General features: G+C 54.5%; 5 protein-coding genes across 5 annotated transcripts; 2 read left to right on the forward strand and 3 right to left on the reverse strand.

The window, feature by feature from the left end:
• Positions 1-4,196: 4,196 nt before the first annotated feature.
• NECHADRAFT_38462 (uncharacterized protein) lies at positions 4,197-5,270 on the forward strand (the record flags this gene model as incomplete). The annotated part of the gene is made up of 1 exon (XM_003051721.1): positions 4,197-5,270. A coding segment is annotated over one exon (1,074 nt), but the record flags the coding sequence as incomplete, so codon positions are not given.
• A 1,733-nt stretch (positions 5,271-7,003) lies between these two features.
• NECHADRAFT_68493 (uncharacterized protein) lies at positions 7,004-9,142 on the reverse strand (the record flags this gene model as incomplete). Its single annotated transcript, XM_003052163.1, has 2 exons — positions 7,004-7,717; positions 7,772-9,142. The coding sequence occupies 2 exons, from the start codon at positions 9,140-9,142 to the stop codon at positions 7,586-7,588; spliced, it is 1,503 nt and encodes a 500-aa protein (XP_003052209.1). The 3' UTR covers positions 7,004-7,585.
• Positions 9,143-17,097: 7,955 nt separating this feature from the next.
• Positions 17,098-19,236, reverse strand: NECHADRAFT_79164 (uncharacterized protein; the record flags this gene model as incomplete). Its single annotated transcript, XM_003052164.1, has 6 exons — positions 17,098-17,808; positions 17,864-18,273; positions 18,332-18,695; positions 18,753-18,902; positions 18,955-19,036; positions 19,106-19,236. The coding sequence occupies 6 exons, from the start codon at positions 19,234-19,236 to the stop codon at positions 17,098-17,100; spliced, it is 1,848 nt and encodes a 615-aa protein (XP_003052210.1).
• A 949-nt stretch (positions 19,237-20,185) lies between these two features.
• Positions 20,186-20,764, forward strand: NECHADRAFT_79165 (uncharacterized protein; the record flags this gene model as incomplete). The annotated part of the gene is made up of 3 exons (XM_003051722.1): positions 20,186-20,222; positions 20,287-20,607; positions 20,661-20,764. The coding sequence occupies 3 exons, from the start codon at positions 20,186-20,188 to the stop codon at positions 20,762-20,764; spliced, it is 462 nt and encodes a 153-aa protein (XP_003051768.1).
• A 333-nt stretch (positions 20,765-21,097) lies between these two features.
• Positions 21,098-23,152, reverse strand: NECHADRAFT_100129 (uncharacterized protein). Its single transcript, XM_003052165.1, has 3 exons — positions 22,946-23,152; positions 22,495-22,880; positions 21,098-22,442 (listed from the first exon to the last, which is right to left on the reverse strand). Exons 1-3 carry the CDS (start codon positions 23,101-23,103, stop codon positions 21,376-21,378), a joined length of 1,611 nt encoding a protein of 536 aa, XP_003052211.1. The 5' UTR covers positions 23,104-23,152; the 3' UTR covers positions 21,098-21,375.
• Positions 23,153-23,572: the final 420 nt, after the last annotated feature.

A 23,572-nucleotide genomic window follows, 5' to 3' on the forward strand; every position in this document is an offset into this window, starting at 1 on the left:
AGAACAGGCTGAGGCAGACATAAGACGACTTGCAACGCACTAAGGCAGCTATCGTTCGTAGAAGAGCAATAGTGCAAGCAGATGCTGTGAGAACCCGGGGCGATTTGCCTATCAATTGCAGGCCTTCTCTGTAGATGTTGCAACTATTGACTTGTAAGCGGGGATCTCGGGGGCAGAGGGGCGAAATTGTCAGTGGTGGCAGATGAAAGCTTGCGACGACAAAGACGACGACCGAGACGATGAATGAATGAGGAGAAGGTAGATCGTACGAGGCGAGAAACAGTCCTTCATTTCTGATTCTCACCGTTTCGCCCTTTGCCTCCACAGCCTTGATCCCTCGTGATAGCAACTCCTTCTTGTAACGTTTGCCTAGTCTGGAGTTGTTGCTGTGTCTGGCAGGTCTTTGCTGGAAGAATTTGTGGCCGAAGATCGTCAGGGACCCAAGCCCGTTTTGGGATCCAGCGTGTTTGAGAATGCGTATGAGGGGCAGGGAAGTTTCAGCATGTGGGAGTGGCAATCCAGGCATGGATGGGAAGTGGGAAAGGGAGTGAACGAGCCGAGATAGTGGGGAGACGACAGGACGTGTCAGTGGAAGTGGGTTTTGGGAGGCGAACCGGCCGTGAGTGGGAAGTAGCGGGGGGTGGTTAATAGCCACGAGGCAGCCCAAGATTAGCTCGGGATGAGATTGCATTGAGATGGACTTGCGTGCGAATTGTATTGTCGTGTCTGTAGGAGAGTTTGAGTTGGGTCGAGACGTGTAATATGCGGGTGGGATTCGAGATGTTCTACTGCAGGACCGTACCTGCCTAGGTAGTGTAGTTGAAGCCCGTAAGGCGCACCTTCCTTGCTGTATCTTAGATGGAGGCATTCATGCAACTCTTGGTCCCGTGATTCTAGCAGCTCCTCTTTCACTCGCACCTAACACGGGATTTCCTCATCTTACATGCATTCGCTAACAAGTGAGGTGCTTTTGCAGTGCCTATGGAACCCTCATGCCCAGAAGGATACGCATGGCCCGACGTTCAAGAGCCCGAGGTCTTGAATCAACAGCTCGCAGCTAATCGTCCGGTCCCTGCCTCCCCCTTTCCCTCCCCTTTACCTCGTGTCTGTACGGATGAGCTCTCACCATTGGATGTCTGCATTCAGAGCCGATGCTGCTGCGCCGTGGATCGCTGACGAAACAGGTTCCATCGCTCAGAGACGGCCGACTCACCATCCATCTCGACTCACCAACCATGGACCTTGAGACCGCTAGCGTACCAGCGCCACGGGGTGCACTAGCGACGAGCATCCAGCAGGAGTCCTCACCTCTGACCCTCACGCTGACACTGGCTGTTACAGGTTATGGAGGGCTGCCTGACAGGAATGGGATGGGATGGATTCCAGATTCTACCGAGCCCATCCCATGTCCCTCAGACCACCCCTCCGTCCCGGTAACCGAGCGACTGGCTTCCAGTTGCGACTGAGAACTGGAACCACAACAGCCGGGTTGTGTAACAACTCACAGCACCTCGTCTTGATCAGTGATCTGAGACTCAGGACTGCCATATAACGCTGGCTGGTTCACATAGTAGAGAGATTTTCCTAATCTGCATGTCTGAGATGGACACCGCAACTATCCAAGACTGAGGAGCGGTCAGCTTCAGATGGGAACATGACACAGGGGCCGTCAAGTCAGTGCAAGTGTTGTCTGGTCTGGTCTGGGGCCGCGGACTGAACCGCGGTATGTTGATCCCATCTCCAACAGCATCTATGTAGGCATCTGCAAGTGGGCGATGGTTGGACATACATACAGGCCGAGGACGCAAGAAAAGGCGCCCGTACCGCAACCGCACAGCGGGCACAGCGCATCAACGGCGGCCGATGGAGAGAGAATGCAGTGCTCTTGGGCATGTGAGGTTGGCTGCCAACAGCGTGTACAGGGATAAAGGCCCAACCAGCAGCGGCAGGGGCCACGTTGGAGGGTTTGTTAGCATCAATGTCAAACCGCCAGCGACGGTGAGAGCGAGGCCGATGGCGACAAGGTCGACGACGAGTGGCCGACGGTTGGCTTGGGTCGCGTGCATCCAGCAGCAGGATTCAGGTGAGGAGGACCCTGGACCCTGGCTTGCCATGCCTCGTGTCGTTTCTTTGGGATGTTTGCCCGCCTGTCAATCGCCTATCCGTCCGATATGAATGGCCGTGGGCCGTCTGGTTCTGGCTTGATTTGTGCCTGTGCGGGACGACACTGGAGGAGTTGTGTGGGTAGGGACTTGAGGTGTCTGTCTGTGGCCTCTTGTGCCTGTGCCAATCGCTTGGACTGCTCTCGAGATGCTCATCCGGTCTGTGTCTTCACAATTGGTGTGATAGCCTCACCCCTCCCCATCTGGCTTCTGGGCTTGGAGCAACCAGGGGCGACCCCGGTCCTTCTCTATCCTCATCGATCCCATCCATGTCCCTTGGCTCGTCTGGCTGGGTCGGATCCATTGCTTCAAGACACGAACCGGGCGCCATGCCTTTGTGTCACTTTTCCCCGTGTCCCCTTTCATAAAATACATGGCACCAAATAAAACATCGCCAGGTACCCGACCGACCCCTCATCGTCAGCTGGCGATTTTCTGCCGTTATTCTGCGACTTTTTGTCTCGAGCCATCCTCCTCTCTGGACATTCTTTTTCTCTCCTTCTCTCCCGCATCTCATCCGAATTTCTACTCTCGCCGTCGCCAACCTCGCAACCGAGCTCGTCAAGTGCCTGCAACGCAACGCAACCAGACAGAGCCATCGATTGCCAGGTGCCTACTTTGTGACTGCTCACTGTCACTACTGCTACCGCCGACGCCAACGCCTTTCCGCTTCGTCACATTTGCTGTCGGCTGTGGGAATCTCTTCATTCGCTAATTCCGAGCCCGTGGCCCACGGTCTTGCATACCACGCTGTTGGTTGGGCGCTTGACTGCACTGCATTTGCGCTGCACTGCGCTGTACTTACCGGCCTCCTTGTTCCAACGGCGACAAGATCCAATACCAGGACATTGTCGACTGTCTTTCCCTCGCTTCACCACCTCTTTTCGCTATAATCCAGCAGTTCTAGTGGCCGTCCAGCGGAAGCACCCCGCGCACATCTTTTACCCAAAAGAACCAAGCGACCCTTCTTCGGCCGTTTGCCCGCTGCTTCCTACGCACCAACTGAACTGAGTTGGGCGAAACACGCCAAACGCGGGCCTGCCGAGCCAACAACCCACACCTGAAGTTCCATGTTAAAACAAGTCGCCAGTCGACCGACCGAACCACTCTGACGCCCCCTGGCTTTTCACTCCCTCGATCGATCAATCAATCAATCAATCGTCAGCAACCAGAGTCCGGACTAATAATCGTGTCTTTTTTGTGTTCCTTTTCTGCCGCCTCTTATCATCTTATTTTTAATTTCGATTTCTCGATCGTCCTCCTCTTTCCCGGAAAAGAGGAAAATTACCCAACCCAGCCTTCGACATTGCTCTGTCACATCTCGCACAGAGCTGAACCGCCCGGTTTGAGCTTGGACAACTAAAGGAGCCCCAGCCGTCGAGTCGAACCACCAACCAGACATCGCGGCCTTCCTTGCTGAGCTGAGCTACCTACTCTCGCCAGCCTCCCGGTTCTGGATATTGCTCCATCTTGTTCTACAACAACACACAAATCTCGTGCTGACTCGAGTCTGCCACGTCCACGATCGCTTCCATTCCTGTCTCGCGGCCCTCGCCGAACGATTCATTTTCCTCGCCAAGACAGGAAGCCTCCGACTCGCGAGACCCAGAAAAACCCAGCAGCTCGGCTCACTCTGGCTCGCTGACTGGCCCGACTGGCCTCTCGCCCTCCTTGCAGGTCTCCTCGCACCCTGCCAACTACGAACCACCTTTCACCAATTCCCACAGCCAGCCCTGCATCCGCTCCTTTCACTATGAGTGCAGCAATTGCAATGGCCCCCTCTCCCGCTCCTCACGAGAGGCCCTCATACTCTGAGCTGCCTCCTGCGCACACGTCGGTTTCAACCACCGCCATTTCTCCCTCTGCACAGCGGTCCGCCGCCGCCCCTTCAGCATCGAATGCGACAGCGCACTCATCCAACAGCAGCAGCCCCAAAGCTGCCGGCTCTGGTCCCAAGTCCTCGCCCCCCAGCGCGTAAGCCTCAATTACTCCCTGACCACCCGAAATTTCCCTCTTGCTGACACTGCCTGTCTCTCTAGCTCTCGATCTACCGGCGCGCCTCCCAAGATTGTCGTCAAGAAGGAGCCCGCCTCCCCCGGCATGACCAACACGCGACCCCGGCCGCGAAGACTCGATCTTTCAAAGAACACACTCAAATCGAACCAGCCCGCCTCTGCGCGGCCGATGACCGCCCGCGACGGCCTCGGTATCCAGGAAGTCGGTATTGCGTGTCTCTCTCCTGGCTTTGTCACCCAAGACCCCGTCATGAAGGAGCAGCTCCAGCGAAGTATGTCAGTTCGAGAGCAGCAGCGACACATTATCGAAGCGAGACTGCACCAACAGTCTGCCAAGGGTGACGGCTCCGACAAGGATCCCGTCTCCCAGTTCTCCGCCAAGACGCCTGGCATGTCGCGAAGAAACAAGGCCCCTCCAGGCCTCTCTATTGTTGCTCCCTCTCACGAGCAGTTCGCCAACGAGCGAGTTATCCAGTCGGCGCCTCTTGGCCACAGCTTCACTGGTCGACAGCATCCTGCTCCTATGACCCGACATATCGCCAACCAGCCCTCTAACCTGTCAAGCACCTCGCACATCCACCACGTCCCTGCTAACCAGACCAACAACCGTCTGCCACCCATCAGCGACGTCTTTGGCCAGGGCCTCTCAGCGCACCCCGACAATGCTCCTCAGTCCCTCTACCCTAGCGGCCCCAGCTCCCGTGGACCTCTAACGTCTCCTGGACACCCTCCTCTTCCCCAGGCCCCGACCCCCGGCCGTAGCCGCGAGTACAGATCTGCCGAGGAGGCTCAGCAAGACCTTGCCGGTGGCCGACCTGAACTTCTTCCCAAGCTGGTCCACTACGGCGGACACCAGCCCCCGACACCTCCCTCTCCCGCTCCTGGAAGCCGGCCTATTGAGGCCTCACGAAGTGCCAGCAAGCGACGGACCCGAGCCGAATATGAGGACGGCAGCCCTCCCCTAGGCCACGGACCTGCTCCCACTCGCCGTGGACCCTTTGGTGCCGGACGCGACAGCCCCGAAACTCAGCGACAGAAGAAGGAGGAGTTTATCCGATTATGTGAACGGGCTTGGGATCTATTCCACTCGTAAACCAGCATACGATATACCAATAATTCTTTACACATGGACGACCTCCGAGTATGTCTGGTCTGGGCTGATTCAACCTGCCAGCTGAGGCGTCATTCTTGTTCATTATTTCTACACTATTACTGCGCAGCTTGCCTCCGAGTTTTGTTCAAAAAGATATGAGAATCTGGCGGTCACGGAATTGGGGGGGGGGGGTGTATCGAGTGGGATGTAATGTCTTTGTTCTAACGACGCCATGAGGGTTTTGCGTCGATATCCTAAGGGGTCTCTGGAGGTCTGGGCCTATCTACCTGGACAGCCTCTATTCTCGGGCCGGCAACAAGTTGGTGGGGATTGGCTTGCTGGGCTGCCATGGTTGGCAGCAACTCTCTTGGACTTGGGTTTTATATTATTTCATCGAGCTCTCTGATCAGATGCTCGCAACATAGGGATCGAGGCAAAAAGGGACATTGAAGCGTTGCCTAGTGGGCTACGCAATGATCCTAAAGGGGGGGGGGTTGGTGTACTACTGGGCCTCAATACAAGGAGGACGGATGGGTTGATTACATCGTTTATTTGTATGCATAGTTACGTCGGTTCCGGCCCAAGATGGTCGCGGATAGTTTTGGTTTTTCTGGTTGTCGAGGCAGTTCAAGTCAACTGACCTCTGATAGGTATGGGAAGAGTTTTCAAGTATGGAGAAACTCGAATGGAATTTCACGCACCTGACAACAGGATATTTCAAACTCAATGTTCCCTTTGCTGGTGATTGTGATGATGCGTTGTCTTTGGTCTGTGCTCAACCACTCTTGTTACTCTATTGCGTAGTAGTCAAGAGTGAGATGCAACCTTGTGATCCAATGTAAAGTCCTTGATTAAATTGGTTAATGACAGAGCCCATTGAGTCTGTGCTCAAGGCTATTCTTTTTTCCTAAACCGTGTAGCCACCTTTTGTGGTCTCGGCGTGAGATGATGCTTAGTAGATGTGATGCCTTGTCTTTGATAGTACCTTGAACTCTCTTGTGATCGCCCATGATGATTCCTTTCATAGTATTCGCTATCCATTTTACCTGTTTGTTGAGATACCAATTAGACGGCTATCAATGCCTCTGACATATCCAAACTCCCTCCCTTATGTCAAAGAAGCCGCTCGCTCCCTTCCACTCACATAAACTTTCCACCACCGTCAAAGCGTTTCCTTGACCGTCTTTCAAAAATAAAAAATTTAAACTTTCCCCGACTGAAACGCAGCTGAAATTGATAGAAACCAGAAAACACCCAAGTCCAAAAAAAATGACTCGTCCCCCATGTTCCAGTCCCAGACCATCGGGTTCGCGGCTTGTGGGCGGGGCGCGTCGCGAATGAGTCTAGAACATATGTACTGCAGGACATAGTTACACACTCCTTTTCTTTTCTCTGTTCTTCTTCCCTGCTAGAGGCAAAGCTTAGGTCGTGACGGATTGGGAAGAGCTCGGTGAGTGATTTTGGACTTGGCTTGTTTCAGCGGCAGTCGAGAACTCAGATTCGGATATGGGGCACGTGGGTTGGTTACAGCGCTTCTCTCAAGTTCAAGGCCGACATCAACGTCTCGTCTATTTTGGTTTGCTTGAAGTCTTGGTTCGCGTCAAGAGATATATAAGACTATCTTGATACCCATAGAATATCTGCGCGAGATAAATCCTATTTCCTTAGTGTCCACACACAAACCACAACTTCACCCTTCTCCTTCTCTTCCTCTCATACCCATACTCATCCGCCCACGCTTGATCAATTCCTCGATCGATTCATAGCTTCCATCCTTGTTTGGGGCTCCTCCCAGAATCTGCAGCAAAGCCCTTCATCATGTCCATTGTGTGTGTGTTCTGTCCTGTTCTGCCTCGCTTTGGAAAATGAAAAAATGTATGTCTGTCAACATCGTGAACCTCCCTATATCGCCGGCCCGATTCCAGGGCATAGGTAACCAATTCCTGCCGCCCTTCTCCATCCTTTGAATAGGGGAAAGAGAGAGTAAGAAAAATCCCGTCCCGTCCCATCCCATCCCATCTGCCCACGCATGATACGCTCCAAAAACAAAAGACTTCATGTCTGTTTACACATGCGCCCAACACCAGTGCTCAGTATCAAATGACATAGGAAATAATCCAAACGATAGGTCATCGAATCGTCAGCCGGGAGGTGACGCCAGTGGACGTCACAGCCTACCCATTCCGCCTCGTGAGAGATTGGTATTCCATCTGGGTGCTCTCTTGAATAACAAAAGGCACGTGTGTTGATAAACCCCTTGGCCAAGCTATTGTGTCGTGGCTTTAGCTCTAGGATCATCAACACAAACTATCCCCTTACAGACCCTCCTCGCCAGCCTTGCAGAGCTTGATCTCGCGAACCCATTCTGACTTAAGGACCTGGGCGGCTGTCAAGCGGCGAGTCGGGTGGGGGTCAAGAACCGAGTAGATGACATTACGACAACGAGCCTAGGGCCCATGTTAGCAGACTCCTTCATTACAACGCAGCACCCATAAACTTACCCGATGAAGGGACTCGATAGGGCCGTAACCCTCTTCATCTCGGCGACCTTCAAGATAGCGGGCATAGAATTCGTCGTCATCCTTCTTGGCAAGTCGCCAGAGGTGACGACCAGTGCGCATTGCCATGTAAATAACACCGCAAGCCCACACGTCAACTGCTCGGGCATCAAACTCCTTGTCTGTGTACTCTTCGGGGGCAATATAAGGAGCCGAGCCGCAAAGGCCAGAAACCATGTGCGCATCCGTCTCCCACGCCATGCGGAAGCATTCTCCGTTACCGAAATCAGTAATCTTGAGAGCACCACGCGTCGTCAGGAGGAGGTTTTCTGGCTTGAGGTCACGGTGCGCTACACCCATCTCGTGCAGGTATTCAACACCTCGCATCATTTGCTTGAAAAAGCAGTCGGCCTCTTGCACCTCGAGCTTGCCACTCGATAGGACAAGGGTGTACAGGTCACCTCCGGCACAGAACTCCATGACTTCGCAGTAATCTCCCTTGGCATCCTTGAGGAGATCCAGGGTGTGAATAACGTTGGGGTGGCGGAGCGATGATGAGATGCAGAACTCGGCCGTCAGTCGCTTGCTATACTTCTTTTCGGTTTCTTCGGGTCTCCGTCGAAATTCCTTGACAGCAAAGAGCTTCTCGCCACTGCCACCGACCTTCTTGTGGGAAATCCGAACAATGCCGAAAGCCCCACGTCCGACAACCTCTTGACATTTTCCGTACTTTTCAACCAGGGTTGTTGTTGCGTTGGGCCCGCCCTTTTTGTCACCGGCCTCTTCTTTCTCCTGTTGTAGAGTGTCCACCCAATTTGAGACGAGGGAAAGGTCGTGATCGGGAGCGTCTTGCTTTTTGCGAAGAAACGTTCTCCACATGTCTGTCAACTTCTCCTGGCGTCTACTAGACCTGAGGTGATGCTCATGCCCTCCTTGGAACTCGGTGTCGAGAACGAATCGTTGAAGTTGTTCCTTGCTACTTGAGGGCTTGGTTGTTTTTGGTGTCGACGTCGGCTTTTCGGTTGACTTGGTCGTAGACTTCTCAGCACCCTTCTCGGCGGACGAGGTCTTTCCAGCGGGGGTTGAGGTGCCATTCGTTGATGAAGCCCGCGGACGGTTAGGAAGATCGACCGAGGAGGGGGCGGGGGTTGGAACTCGAGAAGGGTCCTTGGACGAGAACATGCGGGTGAGACGATTCTTGACTGATGACTTGTCCGGGGGCTTCAAATGAGTGTCGCTAGGAGTGCCATTAGGGCCAGTGCCGTTTTGCGGTGTCAAACCGGGAGATTTCTTGACGCCATCCTGTGACTTAATGGACGAGGGTTTCGAGCTCGATGCGGAGGGCGGCTTAGAGGAACCTGGGAGGTTTGGCATTTTCGTAAGAGGTGAAAGAGAAGAGCAAGTGTGTCTCGGGTGTCGAGAAAGCGACTGGCGCGGAGAGAGTAAGCGGTGCGGTGATTGTAGGATATGCGGCGTCTCGGTGCAACACCAGTGTGAGGCACAAGCACAAGCGCAGCGCGGACAGGCGCAAGCACGACTCGAGTAGTGTCGCGCAACGGATCAGCCTACAGACGACGGGCTATGCCGGGCGTACGTGCGACGATAAGCCAGGTAAGAAATGCGGTACCGAGGAGAAAAGTGCTGGAGGGGGAGGGGGAAAAAGAAGTCGAGTCCAAGAAGATCAAAAACAGGACAGGGCGGATCTGTGAGCTGTTTCTGGATCTTGGCGGGAAGTGGAGATGAGGCGAAGCAAAGCAAGGCGAGGAGGCGAGCGTCGATGACAGCAGGAGCTGGAGAAGTAAGGCAGCGCCTGTCTGTACAGAGGTGGAGGAGGTGACGGGCTGGTGGATAGCCCGTAAGTGAGTGGCGGCTGTTGGTGGGATGGACGGTGAACCAAAACCAAAACCCGAGGCAAAGGCGGACAAGACGTCGCAGGAAACCCGGAAGGTATTTGATGAATGGTATCGGCGTACAGCCTACAGTCGTGCGTTCCTCTCTGGGCCGCCAGACCTCGGAAAAGCAACCAAAGGCGAGTTTGCTGAGACCCTCGCTGCCTCTCTTGGCTGATGATGATGAATGCCAAGAAAAGGAACCAAATGCAAGTTGCGGATGTCGGCTTGCAGGGACCGCGCGATGCGAAGATGGCGAGCAACCCGTCCAACGAAACCCCAAGAAATCCGAGTCGAGGGCGGTAGGTAGGTGAAGAGACACGCTCAGTGGCGCTGGAGAGGGACGCCTTACAGGCGTTGCTGGGCTCAGGCGCCCGTAGCTTGGGGCGGGAAACTCTGCTCGTACCACAGAACAAAGATGGGGCGATCTGCTTTGCTGTGAACGCGCCAGAAAACCGCAAGGGTTTCGGTGGATGGGAGGAGGAGGACGGCGAGAAGAAAAAAGCAGAGGAGAGAGAGCGCAATAAGTGAAGATGGAGGTGAGGTGAGGCCAAGTAAGGTGAAGTAAAAGAGAAAAACAGGACGCGGGAATTTAAGAAGAGGGCACGGGGGGAAAGGGTGTGAATAAGGGCTTGGGAAGTATAAGGTAAGAAAGAGCCAGGCCAGAGCAAAGAAAGCTAAGCAGGAAAGCAATAGGCGTGTACGGATGTAGGTAAGGTAAGGTAGGCAAGCGGTACGCAGGCACGGGAGTGAGGTACTTGGCAGACCGCGATAATTAAGGTCAATTCGTATGTAGCCAAGGTCGCTACCTGCGAGCTACTGTATTACACCTCAACATGGAGCGAAATGAGAAATGGAGCGCAAGAAATGGGCCAGAGTACGAGGACTGAGGGCGAGGGCGAGGGCGAAGCGGGCGGGTACAGTAACGCAGGTAGGGTCGATGTGGGGTCCATCCGGTAAAGTACAGTAGGTACAGTACAGTCAGGTACAGCGTCTCTTCGGCCTGTGTTCCATCCATGAATGGGCGGGATGGATGGATGCCAGTTTGTGGGATGGATGATTTTTCAATAATTAGTACCTTATTACGGAGTACGGAGTAGCAAATCATGTTGCCATGGATCCAATCGAGGCATATGCCGACTTGGCTCGGCTCCATGACCCTCCAAGTTTTTCCTTGTTGCTTACTATTTATCATTCAATTGTTTCGTGACTCTTGTCCATCTTGCCTCGCCTCAGGTTCTATGACCCTCTCGAATCTTTGTTGGGGGCTCCCTGGCCTGTCTGGCTGGCGGGCGGCTTCGGCCTGGAGGAACAAAGCCTTTTTAATGTCTGTCTGTCGGTGGCTCGCTCTCCTTTTGACCATGGACTCCGCAGCAAGCAGCAGGGAGGTCCAGAGGCTGCATTGGCGGTGGTCATCAGGACAGCTGCTGATGCTTTGATCACCCAAGCCGCCGTTTCGAATATCTCCCTGGCCGCTCAATTATTTCCGACTCGTAACTTTGGATTCAAGGGGTGGGTTTGACCGTCTCTCTGTGCCGTGCTGTGCTGTGCGAGCCCTGGTACAGCACAGAACCCGCCTGGCCTGGTCTGGCCTGGCCCTGCCCTCGCAAAACGCCGTCATGAAAAGGAGGGGCCACCAAATATGCAGTGGGCGACCATGGGACTCATGATGTACATACGAGCCATGATGTCCAGGTACCAGAATGGGAATTCCCTCCCAAGTACAGCACCGCTCTGCATGGTGGGAAGACCCGCCCTGCAAGGTCTCCTCTGGGCTGGCCAAGACGGCACGGTACCTCAGCCCGGGAAACGCCAAGCACCATCTGTCGTCAAATATGGGTACAAACGAGGTAGGTTTTGGTATGGGGTACCATTTAGTACCTGCAATAACCCTCATCTGTTTTCAAAATCCGAAAAAAAGAATACCTAGCCACGGTCCTCAAGAACCGGCCAAGCTTTGCGGCGAAGAAGCCCCTGCAAGGAAGAACGTGCTTTTTTTTTCTTCCTCGTCCTCCCGGGTCGGGTCCGTCGCCCACGAAGCCGAGCCTCCATCTCTTTCTTGACTTTGCTACTCTCCCCTCTCCTCCTTTACTTTTCGTAGGCTGCCAAGCACTACCCGAACTGCCCGGGTTCAAAGACGATCAAAAATCAAAGGCGGTGACGTAGAGAGGGCGAACAAAGCCGGAAAACCGAGGGAGCACCTGATTGTATGACGGCAGATCTGTAAGAACCGGCAATCAGCGATCCGGTCCCTGCAAAACGGGGTGCGACGAGACAGGCTGGCAGACACAAAATCGAAGCACCTCGACATTTCAGTATCCTGTACCGGACAAGCCATACGATGCGATGCGGTGACTCTTTCGGTATGGCAACCCAAGGCTGTGCAGAGGCGAGGCCCCAGCGAAAACCGTCCGCCCAGCCGCGCGGTACTCGCACAAAGTAATATAATATGACGACGAGGCGGAGGTGAAGGGTTTGTTGATCAGGGCCCATCCATGATCCATTCCTCTTAATCAAAAGGTGAAGCGACCCGGAATAGTTACCGTGCTTCTTCGACTCGGTACCAACTTATTAGACGTTGGCACTGGAAGCCCGCACAGAGACGACGATGCAGCGGCTGATGCGGTGCTCTGTGGGTACCCTCGGCGTTCGACTGCTCCGTCTCCAAATCTTTCGGGGCGCCTCGGATGTGACTATAACAACCTTGGAAGTCTAGGCAGGCCCAAGACAGGTCGAACTGAGAGTCTGGAGCGTCGAGACCGATTCGTAGGCAAAGACGACCAGGGGACAAGAGAAAAAACCGCAGAAGATTCGAGCAACCCATTGCTTCGAGGGACTGGGTGCTGACATTGTGGCCGCTTACCATTAGAGCCTCGAATTGCTCTTCTGTGAGGTGAGTGTTGAATTGCCGTTTACCTGGACCGTGAGATGGCTGGGTCGCCCTGCACGATGGGTGTGAATGCAGTGGCGGTTTGTGAAAATCGCTTCGTCCTGTCCGTCCAGGGACTTCTGCCCACACTCGCGCAAGACATGGGATGGGCCCCGACCTACCGTTCTCGGAAAGCTGTCGCTACCCGCTGCCCACTGACATGTGCTATCATTTCGCTGACCAAGCTGTGTGTTTTGTGTTTCCAGATGGATTGATGAGCCTCGCAGGTTTGATATACCAGCGCAGATCTAAGCCTCTCTTTGTCAGCCGTCTTATCTTTCATGTCACTGTTGCGCAAACCTCTTCCCTTTCTGACACGAGAATCTGGCCCATTTCCGCAGCTGGGCAGGCTGGTTTTTGTGCTTGATGATGAAATCCACCTGAGCGAGTCGTCCATCCTTGGACCTTGTGCGGACCCCAACTCCACCCATAGAAAGCGCCAAGAAAATGGCGCATAGGTAGGTCAGTGCTTGACCACCAGATGGACATGAACAACAGAGATCCGGCTAGACAGGGATGCCAAAAATGTGGGGAGCGGCGCGGAGGGGCTGCCAAAGGTGCTTTGCTTTGGGGTCACCGAATTGTCAGTCGTTGAGAGGGTGATCCTAGAAGAGTTCAAGTCAGGCATTGCTCACCAACATCATGAACATACAGAGGGAAATGACTGATCTGGGTCAGTTCAAGGACTTCTGGGTGTCGAATTGTTGGTGGCATTGCTAGGGCTGCCAAGACATGAGCCGAGGTCTAAGTGATGGAAGCTGCAGTCCAATATGCGCGAGATCTGCAGCAGTCGAATCTCACGCAGCCTCTATTCAATGCCGTTCGCCCAGAGCGCTCAAGACCTTGTGCGCCGTGCTGCCCCAGCCGCTGAAGGCGCAGAGTGCATCCATCCATCCATCATGGATGACTCCGCTACCTGCCCTGCCCTGCCCTGCCCTGGGCATGGACCTGAAGAATGGCGAGGGTGCTGGGCGCTGGGCGCTTGACGCTTGACGCCCAGACTCATTCTTGTCGGTTATTGGCTGGCCTTACAACATTGGCATTTTCTTGATGAACCCTGTGTAAGCATTGACCTGCTCATCTGCGAATCTTGGTCGAATACCTGGCGGGTGGACCAGAATCTACGATCCTCAAAGATGTGGTGTAGATTCGTTAAGAGTCGAGTCGCGATGGTCAAAGATATTATTTTGCTTCCATGCATTTTGTTGTTTTGGTGTCGGACCTGCCTCCACTTGAAGGAGGTACCTGCCTGGGCATGGGACTCGGCTTCGCTACTGCCTGGATTGTTACAGCCAACATGCTGCGCTCACCGACTAAACTGACTTCAAGGTTGCTTACCTCCCTCTACATTATCTTGCAACACTCTGCTCTGCTGGTCTGCAGCAAAGCCATCATCCACTAGCCATTGCTTCAATGCCTCCACTCTTGCTCTTCTGCCAGCCTCTTCCCTACACGACGCGTCCACTCTCGCCCGCTGAAGCCGGTTCTACATTTCGACTATATCGGCCCAGAAGTGGGAGGACCCCAGCGAGAGGCACCAAGACGTTGGTTCTTCCGAGCGCATGTCTACACCGCGTTCGGAATGCCCCCGGGGAAGCATTCGCCTAGCCAGCTGCAGGCCTTGCATCCATCCCACAGACGATGGACGTACGTCAAAATGAAAGGTCCCGGGGCCCCGGAGACTCCCTCGTGCGTATTCGGCAAGGAGGGCAAGGCGCCAAAAGGTGGTGACAGAAATGCCTGTACACTCTTCTTTCAGCCTTGGCAGATGTATTCCTTACATATATGTCTGCCCTAGGTCTTTGTGTTTCCCACCATTAGGGACGACTAACTATTATTGGTTGTTAGAGTTGTGTTGACCAAAGCAACCACCGCAAGCAACCTTCACGAGGTTGATTCCGTCTACGCTATTACGCCCGTTTTGCAATCACCAAGGCCAGACAAAACCGCCAGCACCAATGATGTCCTCCCTAACAATTTGTCCACCAGTTCGTTCAAGCAGCGCAACCAACGTCACTTCACTTAGCCCGAGCCGTTGAGCTAACAACACTAGCAGTTAGGAGTTTGGTGCGGAAAACCACAGGATCTCGACCTCGTTCTTCCGACGAATCGGCCCTGTTCGCGCTCGCTAAGTGAGAGGATAGTATGAGGGATTTCCGTGCACGCAGCAGGACAACGAGCACAAAGCACGATGAAGTGGCATGACCTCCTGCCGATGCCGCTGCTTTCTCGTTGTTTTAATTTTTCCTATCCAGGTACGATGTGCAGTGCAGGTATCCCCTCCGTGCACCGCCCCCGCGTCTCCGAGATTGCTCCATTGCTTCTACCCTCCCTGTCTCCCGCAGCTGCGGTCTGGGAGCTCCCAGCCAGGACTCCACCGGCCTACGCTACCTTGAGCTAGCTCCGGCTACATGAGCTCTGAAGCGAATTACTGAACCCCAGCGGCGCAGACAGAGGCCTCCAGCAAGTCCGGAGCCGTTCTCCGTGAGCATTTGTCTGCCCAGGGTCAAGGGTCACGGAACCTCAATGATGTTGCGTTCCCGCGACCGACACAATGTCCCCGAGCTGCCATAGCTGGCGCCTCCGCACACAAGCATGAGCTACCTACCGCCACCAGTGTCCACCGCGCGCGTACATACGTACTGCACCTACCTAGGCTGGCTCATTGCTTATCCGCCTCTAAGGGTTACGCGGAACCCGCTTCGCATTCCGCAACCACCGAATCCATGAGCCGTCCGCCATCAGCTCGCGTGCGTTTGCATACATGCTGATTGCATACAAAAGGGATTGGATATCCTGTTTGACTGATATGCGCCCAATCCAGGGGTACAGTTAAAAAAATCTGGCATCAGTGGCGCCGGGACTGGCTCTATTTCGACTTGCCCTTTCGGCAGAAGCGAGACATGTGCCGCCACAAGTTTGCTATTTACATGGATCTCACCAATTCTTGCTTTCTTGGCTGTAACCGGTCATGGTCGAGGCTGCATCCCCAACACAACCAAGCAGAGTGCTTGACAGTTTCAAGATTACGGGATGCTCCATTGAGAAAAGACAAGGTCGCACAGCCCCAGCCTCCTTCACCGGCTTTTAGTTCCCACACAATGGCGTTGGCGGGACTGTGGATTAGACGCGCTGAATCTCGTGTTGTTTCTATCACATCAGTAAGTTGTGCGGTTATGCGACATGGCAGGATATTTTCCAGTCAGTAGATAACCCACGAAGCACGAGAGCGTCATGTTTTGCATCCCATGTCTCCTTGTCGATCAATGAGCGTTGAGACGTCCGGATTTGCAATCTCAACCTAACGTCACACCGTCTTGTTCTACCCCCAAGAGTGTTTGCGACTGGGTTTGTTCAACTACACCGACAACTGGATAACGGAATTTCTTCACCTTGGCTCCCCGTGGTCTCTGGCCGATAGCTCACTGGCTCACCGTCAATAAGCACCAACCATCCATCTCAACCCTGGCTCTCCTCCCGAAAGCTACCCCTGCGGCCCACACAAGCTTATCGAAGCTTCCATCTCAAGGCCCTGCCAGATGGCAGTTCAACCCCTGTCTCACACCCAGTAGTGTCTCACTTGAGCAACGTTTTCCACGTGGCGTCGGGTGTTCCTGGCGCGGCCATGTACCGCCGCGGCACCCACTTATGTACGAAGCGCATGGTCTGGATTAATATCCCGTCCTCGGGAGAGCTCCCCGTTGCCGTGCCTAGTTTTCTCTGCCCTCCTTTCTCTCTGTCGACCAACCGCTTCTTGTTGTTATCCACTGACCGACCTGTCATGGTGTTTCATGCCGTGGCTGGCCGCAGGGTCTCACGGCAGCTATCCACAGGGCGTCAGCCATCATGGACAAAAATTTTCTCTTCAGCCGCCATCTCAACGGCGTATCATGATGCATCTCAGCCGTGGATGGGCGCTTCACTGGTTGTGCTCTTCCCAGCCCCCGTCGTCTGTGCCTGGCCAGTGCGTCTCTTGCCGTGTATCTGAGATAGGATGCTGGCAGCAGGCCTTTTGTCCCCTACCTGTTTCCCGGTTCCGCGACAGAGATGCCGCCAACCATTCTATTACGGGAATGCCAAGAATACAAGTGACCAAGACTCACCTACTTCAACATGGCGGTGTCGGAGAGTTTCGGGCCTCCAGAACGCTCACATACACGGGCCAGAGATATGAAGAGGCCATATATCAAGGCCATGCATGCTATTGTTCTCATGTCGATCCGTGCCGCACCGCATTATCCGCAGACCACTTGTCGCACATGCAATGCACATCCGCATAGCAGGGGATATCATGTTCCATTCGGCTACCAAGAAATAACGTTACCGCCATGGTATCTCGCTCGCTCGCTCCCCTGCCCATCGAGCTGATCAATCTGGGTTTCCCAGCTATGTAATGTACCATTGGTTATCTTCCAGAACGCCCGTTTCCCTGCATATGGTATCCAACCTTGAGGCCCTCCTGCTAGCGTGGATATTGCTGTCGACTAGTAACTCTCTGTCTAAAAATTGTCTTAGTTGGCATCAGACACGTCCAACTTCGATGTCAGCTGTGTTATCGTACCCGTTGAGCTCGAGGACGCCTGCCGATCTTCGTTCTTGGGCGTATCTATACCCTCGACAAGTTCAGGGACCCCCTTTATGTTCTTCGCATCCTTGACAAACTTGGTCAGATACACGGTCGGCCGGCGTGACGAGTCATTCTGCCCCGAAGTGATGTTTTCAATAGCGCTCTCATACGCCCGATCGTAGACGTTAAAGTCGACGGCAGTTGGGGAATCTGAGACCAGACCGGGGGTAGCCTCGTCTTTGGCAAAGTCGTCCCTGGCACCGGTACCGATGCCCAAGAAAGTCACGCTGCCTTCCTCCTTATCATCCCTTGCTGGCGGTGCTTCGTTGTCTTCTTTCACGCGGTTCTGAGCTTGGACTTTCCGTCGCTGCGACAGTAGGGCCTCAATCACTTCAGCCTTGGCCCTCTCCTGGGATGCATCAAAGGCACCCTGCATCTGGTTAGGGGTGCCGGACCCAGGTCGAGAGCTGGCTCGATGCTTGGCCAATATGTTCTTGAAGCGGTGGATGGCCTTCATAACGCAGAGGAGGTGATTCATCTTTCGCGTAAAGGCGCGGATGACCTCGAGCTCATTTGGGGGCTCAATCATGTTGGCACAGTTCTCCTCTGCCGGGAGCAAGGGATCAGCTCCTTTCTGTGTCACCCAGGGATGCTCCTATACCAAAAGTCAGTCAAGAATGTCGGCAACCTTCCAAAGGTGGGAATCTAACTCGGAGTTTATCCATGGTGATACGCTTCTCTGGATCTTTTTCGAGGATCTTGCTCATCAGGTCGACAAAAGCAGGATTCTCGTCTTTGGGGATTTCCGGCTCATCTGACTTGATAGCATCATACATGTCTAGGACGCCTTCGCGGTTGAAGGGTATCCGACCATATTTGAGACAGTATAACGAGACGCCCATAGACCAGATATCAGCAGCAGTGCCCGAGACATCAGCATGCTTGCCGCAAAGCTCAGGGGGGAGAAACGCGGGAGAGCCAGCAGACTTTGCTGTTCTCATGTTCTCTGGCTTCTGGAACATCTCGGACACGCCAAAATCAACCACCTTGAGGACATCATCATCCGACAAGAGAAGGTTGTCAGGCTTGATGTCTCGGTGGATGATACCTTGGGCATGAACTAAGGCGAAGTTGTCAGTCACAACAAGGGTAACGAAATAGCCCGAGAGATCACTTACGGTACTCAATGGCCAGGATCAAGTCGCGAAACCAGTAACGGCAGTTCTCTTCAGGGTACGGCTCAGCCTGTTCATCCAGACCGACCTTCATGACGACACCCTTCCTGCACATCTCCAAGACCATGTAGATGGAATCCTCCTCGGGATCATCCAGCACCTCGTAGAGCTGGACCAGGTTGGGATGGTATAGCTTCTTCATGATGGCTATTTCCTCACGAATGAAGTGCAGCGCATCGTTGGTCTCGGTGGCGCGAGCATTGAATCCAAAACCAGGGCCCATACGTCTAGGGCCGCGAGGACCCTGCCTCAAGATATGCGACTGAGCACGTTTTCGAAGACGAGCTTTTGAGAATTCTTTCACGGCCTGAAGGTATTAGGAATTAAAAGCAGTATGGGACTGTGGGGGCAAGTAGAAACTCACATACTCGTGGCCAAACTGATCCGTCGCGAGATGAACGGCGCCATATGAGCCTCTCCCAATCTCCTCCAAGATGGTATATTGGTTCACGCGGTGATGCGACTTTCCATCGGGATCTTCGTTTCCGAACTGCGTCTGCGCATCGAGGGTTTCCTATAAGAGAAGGTGAGCCGAGGTCCATGAGTTTAGGTTGCGACGATAAGACCTTGACTTCGCGATGGGCACTCGGGGTCCGCTTGTGGTGTCGCATGGGGCTCGAGAAGCGATGAACAGCGGTAGGCTCGGTCCTAGCATTGGGTCGCGGTGTCAGGCAAAGTCTATGGGCTCAAGGCGCGTTGGCCTGGTGTTGGACTTACAGGTGGTGGGCGAGGGGTGGCGGGGGGCTGTCGTCGACGGCTTCATCGTGGCAGTCGACCTTGACCTGAGGCGATGGGAAAGTGAAAGACTGTCTGATCTCAGGGACCGGCGCGGATTGAGAGGTATCCATGGTAGAAGAGAGGCAGGGTCGAGCGGCACTGGCGTGAGGAGAATGGATGGGTATGAGGATGCGCGTCTGTCCTGTTTTTCGGTGGATTTGCTTGCCCCGCACCCCGCGATGTGAGGGGGGACGATGATGGGCTTGAACGTCACGTCACGGTTTGCGCCTTGAGTTGAGAGACGAGGTTTGACAAGAAGTCAAGGGAGAGAGTGTGAGAGAGAGATTGTGGAGGAGAGTGAGGGTCACAATGGGTAAAAAGGCAAGATTGGGCTAATGGGCTTTGGGGTCATTGAGACGGGAATCAACTTGTTTTGGTCTTGTGGCTGCTTATTCCAGTTGGAGACATCCAATAGCTGCGGTATAGTGCCTGGTAACTACCTACAACCAAACAGTTACCGAGAAGGGCAGATGGCGCGCCGGCAGCTGACGCCTTGTGGTCCCTTCAGGTTCCTTCCCTGCTGCCATGCCGGGCTGGACGGCACCTAGCATAAGTTTATGGGAAGGCGCGGCGACAGGCAGGGCGGATTCAGCACTGAAGGCTGACTGTGACTGACGGAGCCCCCGAGGCAGGTACAGTACAGTTCCGTTCCTTCTGCTCCCTGCTCCCCTGCCAGCCCCTGTCACGATCCCGTCAAAGACCCTCGGCCCCACTAGAGCTCAATGGGCCGGGCTTTTGAGTGGGGGAGGCGGTGCAGGTCTGGTCTTGTCTGCGTTGAGGCTCAGTGGATCCTTCCGTCTCATCCATGATAGATGGGACAACTCTTCCATCCGATCTACCTATCGCGACCCCGACTTCATTCGCTCCGCGGCGTCGCATCTTGAAATCTGATCTTTGACGACCAAATACTGCCATTCACTCACTCAAGACTCCTGGCGCATAGTCTCTGCTCATCAAGGAACACCTTGCGAAACTTCTACACCCTCACGCTTCTCGCCGTATCCCCCTTAAACCGCCATCATGGTTGTCTACTCATTCCACATCTTTGACCGGCACAGTAAGTCCCCCCCCCCCTTGCTCCCTATACCATATAACCTCACAAACCTAACCAAACCCTCAAGCCGAGTGCATCTACTCCAAGTCCTGGCTCCCGCCGTCCACAAACCCATCCGACCCCGATGCCCCCGCAGCAAACACCCAGGCCCCGACGACTTCGTCCGACGACGCCAAGCTCATCTTCGGCACCGTCTTTTCCCTGCGCAACATGGTCCGCAAGCTCGGCGGCGACGACGACGCCTTCATCAGCTACCGCACCGCCCAGTACAAGCTGCACTTTTACGAGACCCCCGCCAACCTGCGCTTCGTCATCCTCACCGACACGGCTACTCTGAGCATGCGCAACGTGCTGCACCAGATATACATTAACCTGTGGGTGGAATACGGTATGTTTGAGGAGTTTCCGGATGTGCGGAAGAGTTGCTAATTTGGATCGCAGTGGTCAAGAATCCTCTGGCGCCGGTTGAGCACAAACATGGTGATGGCGTCAAGAATGAGCTCTTTGAGCTTGGACTGGATCAGTTCATCAGGGGGTTGATGTGAGCGCTTGCGATAGAGAATAAGCGCCGCAGGAAATAAGACTACCCTGGTCTCAAGGACAAAGGAATCAAGCAGCTCCAAGAGCCAGCAGCTTGGACTTGTCATCCATCGAGGGGAGATGGATTTACGAGGGAGTCTTTCTCGACCCCTCCCCGACTCAGACCATCGAGGCACGAGAACAGGACGGGGGCCTCCGCACGATGATCCAGCCCAGGAACAAGCAACGACATCTCAACCGCAGATGGCAACCAGGAAAGGGCCCCAAGTTGACCCATGAATCGCGTCGAGCCAAGATAGAGACACATCACGATCGTAGCAAAAGGAGGCAGACGAAGTAGACGAAACAGACAGACAAGACTATACCCAACGCCGATTCCGGCATGACAAAAATATTACACGGGGAGATAAACTAACCCCCCCCCCCCAAGATCCCAACTAAGCTATGCCCTTACCTATTCCCTTCTAGAATACCATTGTATGTTTGTTTGTGTGTGCCTCGGCGAATCCAGATGTAAAACCAGTCCCTGTACAGCTCGTTTATATCAACCAACTCATGGCATTTCCCGGCAAGACTCCTCATATGCATTACACGAATACGGCCTCAACGCCTGAACTCACGACGACGACTTGGTATCCACGGCTCGTTCCCATGCGCTCTCGAATCCTCCCTGTGAGTCCACCACAACGACGCTCGACTCGCCTTGTGTCTGCGTCTGAGTCGTCTGTGTCTGTGTTTGTGCCTGCAATGTTTTGCCACTGGCCTGTGAAGTACCCAGATCAACAGCGCTGGCCATGAGGTCGTCATCGGCGCGGATTTCCTGCTCCCAGTTGCTAGAATAGACCACGGCGGCAAACGCCTCGAGGTCGCGGACCGTCTCCATCTTCTGCAGGTACTCATTGGGCATACCGTTGCCGATGACATGAGCCTGGCGCGTCAGCACCGACATGATCTTGGGCAGCAGGATCACCTTGGACCGTCGCTGATCCTTGAGCTCTGGGGAGACGATTCCATCTGATGCAGGCAGCTCGAAGGCCGCTGTGGCGAGCTTGTTATCCACCAGGTATGAGAAGCCAGCATCAAGGAGCAGAGTTAGCACATGGGAGAAACTGGGCGACTCGATAAGGTCGGCCGTCTCGTCGAGGAGGCGGCGCAGGATAGCCTGCGATGCGGCTGCTGTCGGGTCTTCTCCCTCTTGGGCCGGGGCCTCGTCGAGGATACCCGACTCCCGAATCACCTCATCCTCCATATCCTTGGGTGGGAGGAGGAATCGGAGCCAGTCGCATTTGCGGCGCTCCTCAGCTGTAGATCCCTCAACCAGCTTCCTCACCTCCATAGTCAACTCGGAGAAACGTTCAAAGCTCAGGAGGTCCCTGGGGCTGAGGCTGCCAAAGACAGTACGCACAGCGCTCTCGACACGGCGCATGAGGTCGGCCCAGCCCTTGTTAAGCAGCCACCAGCTGAAGGTCAGGTACTTTCGGTTTATGTCAAAGTCGCTGCCGTATGTCTGCTCCGTGTTGTCGTCATCGTTGTTCTCGAGGCTGATGGTGCCTTGCTGACCACCCGTGGCGAGGGCTACCACGCTTGAGAGGTAGCTTCGTCGGCCGAGGAGGTTAAGTTGCACCCGGGTCAGCAACGTCAGTAGGGCGAGGGTGTAGATGAGCGTGAAGGATCGCGTCACGGCTGTTGGTGTGTCAGTTATCTAGTACATGATGCTGGGGAGAGCTTGGCTTACCACTGATGGTCACATCATCCCATAGCTGCCGCTTCGTCTTTCGTGGCTTGGGCAGAGAAGCTCCATCCTGCTGGCCTGCTTCTCCTCCGGCGGCAAAGGGTGACGGCGTTGCAATCTGGCTGGCATGGATCCCGCTCTCGCTCTGTATGCTCTGACTGACCATGCTCTTTCCATCATCCTCTGTCAACGTCGTGTCGGCGATGCTTGGCGGCGTGATGGACTCGGCGGCACCATTCTTGATGGCCTTGGTGGCCTTCATCTGCTGGATCTCATATGTGATCTGCTCTGTGTTCATGGCCTCGATAATGGCGGTGGTCGCGGAGGGGAGGAGGGCCAGCACGGTAAAGGTGCAGTCCTCCTGGTTCTGCTCGAAGCGGCGTCGCAGGCTGTGAGTGTCACGTTAGCAAAAGTGGTGACACGATGATGATCCAGTAACAGGCGGTATACTCACTTCTCCTTGGCGATGCGATCGCTGCTCATGCGTTCGCGTGCATCGTTGAGCTTGGATATGACATACTGTGTCGCGACGTAGCCGGCGCCAATGACGCCGACGCCAACGGCGATGGGCGTCCGGTTGTTGCGCAACCAGCGCCGCATGGAGGTGAACATGGCTTGGAGGGGACGGGTCAATTGCTCATGGGGAGTAGGAAGCTGTGGCTTTGTTTCTGATGAATGCGATCCCCCTGTGAGGATCAGGTGGCGGGAATGTGAAAACGAAGGGATGTGGACGGAAAAGAAACCGTTGGGCTTTTTCTATGATGGGCTGCCCCAACGATAGGTTGTCGCGAGCTGAGGGTTTGAATATCAAAGTACTCGGTACCTCGGCCCCGGGAGGAGGTTCCAATCGATCATGGAACACGCACGGCACGGGGAAAGAGGCGAATGTGCACCTGCCTGCTGCTGAAAGTGTGGCTGGTGTCTTTATCATGTGGCTAGTTGAGTCTAGACTAAATGCGGTTGACCTGATTGCCGCATGCCCCGTGCCCCTCCGCATTCCCCGATGTGGTGGTCAGCCCAGGAGAAAAGTGACGTTGGTTTGAGTTGAAGGTGGGTATGATGAACAAAACTCTCTCTTCTA

This window comes from Fusarium vanettenii (assembly GCF_000151355.1).
Source record: "Fusarium vanettenii 77-13-4 chromosome 4 genomic scaffold NECHAsca_3_chr4_2_0, whole genome shotgun sequence".
Classification (NCBI taxonomy): domain Eukaryota; kingdom Fungi; phylum Ascomycota; class Sordariomycetes; order Hypocreales; family Nectriaceae; genus Fusarium; species Fusarium vanettenii.

What these genes read in the sequence shown, in the direction of transcription:
- NECHADRAFT_100129 (XM_003052165.1), bottom strand. Translation starts at nt 23,103, where the DNA reads ATGTTCACCTCCATGCGGCGCTGGTTGCGCAACAACCGGACGCCCATC. An exon ending in GATCGCATCGCCAAGGAGAA is followed by an intron (nt 22,881 to 22,945) that starts GTGAGTATACCG and finishes TGACACTCACAG; the next exon opens with CCTGCGACGCCGCTTCGAGC. An exon ending in GGATGATGTGACCATCAGTG is followed by an intron (nt 22,443 to 22,494) that starts GTAAGCCAAGCT and finishes ACACACCAACAG; the next exon opens with CCGTGACGCGATCCTTCACG.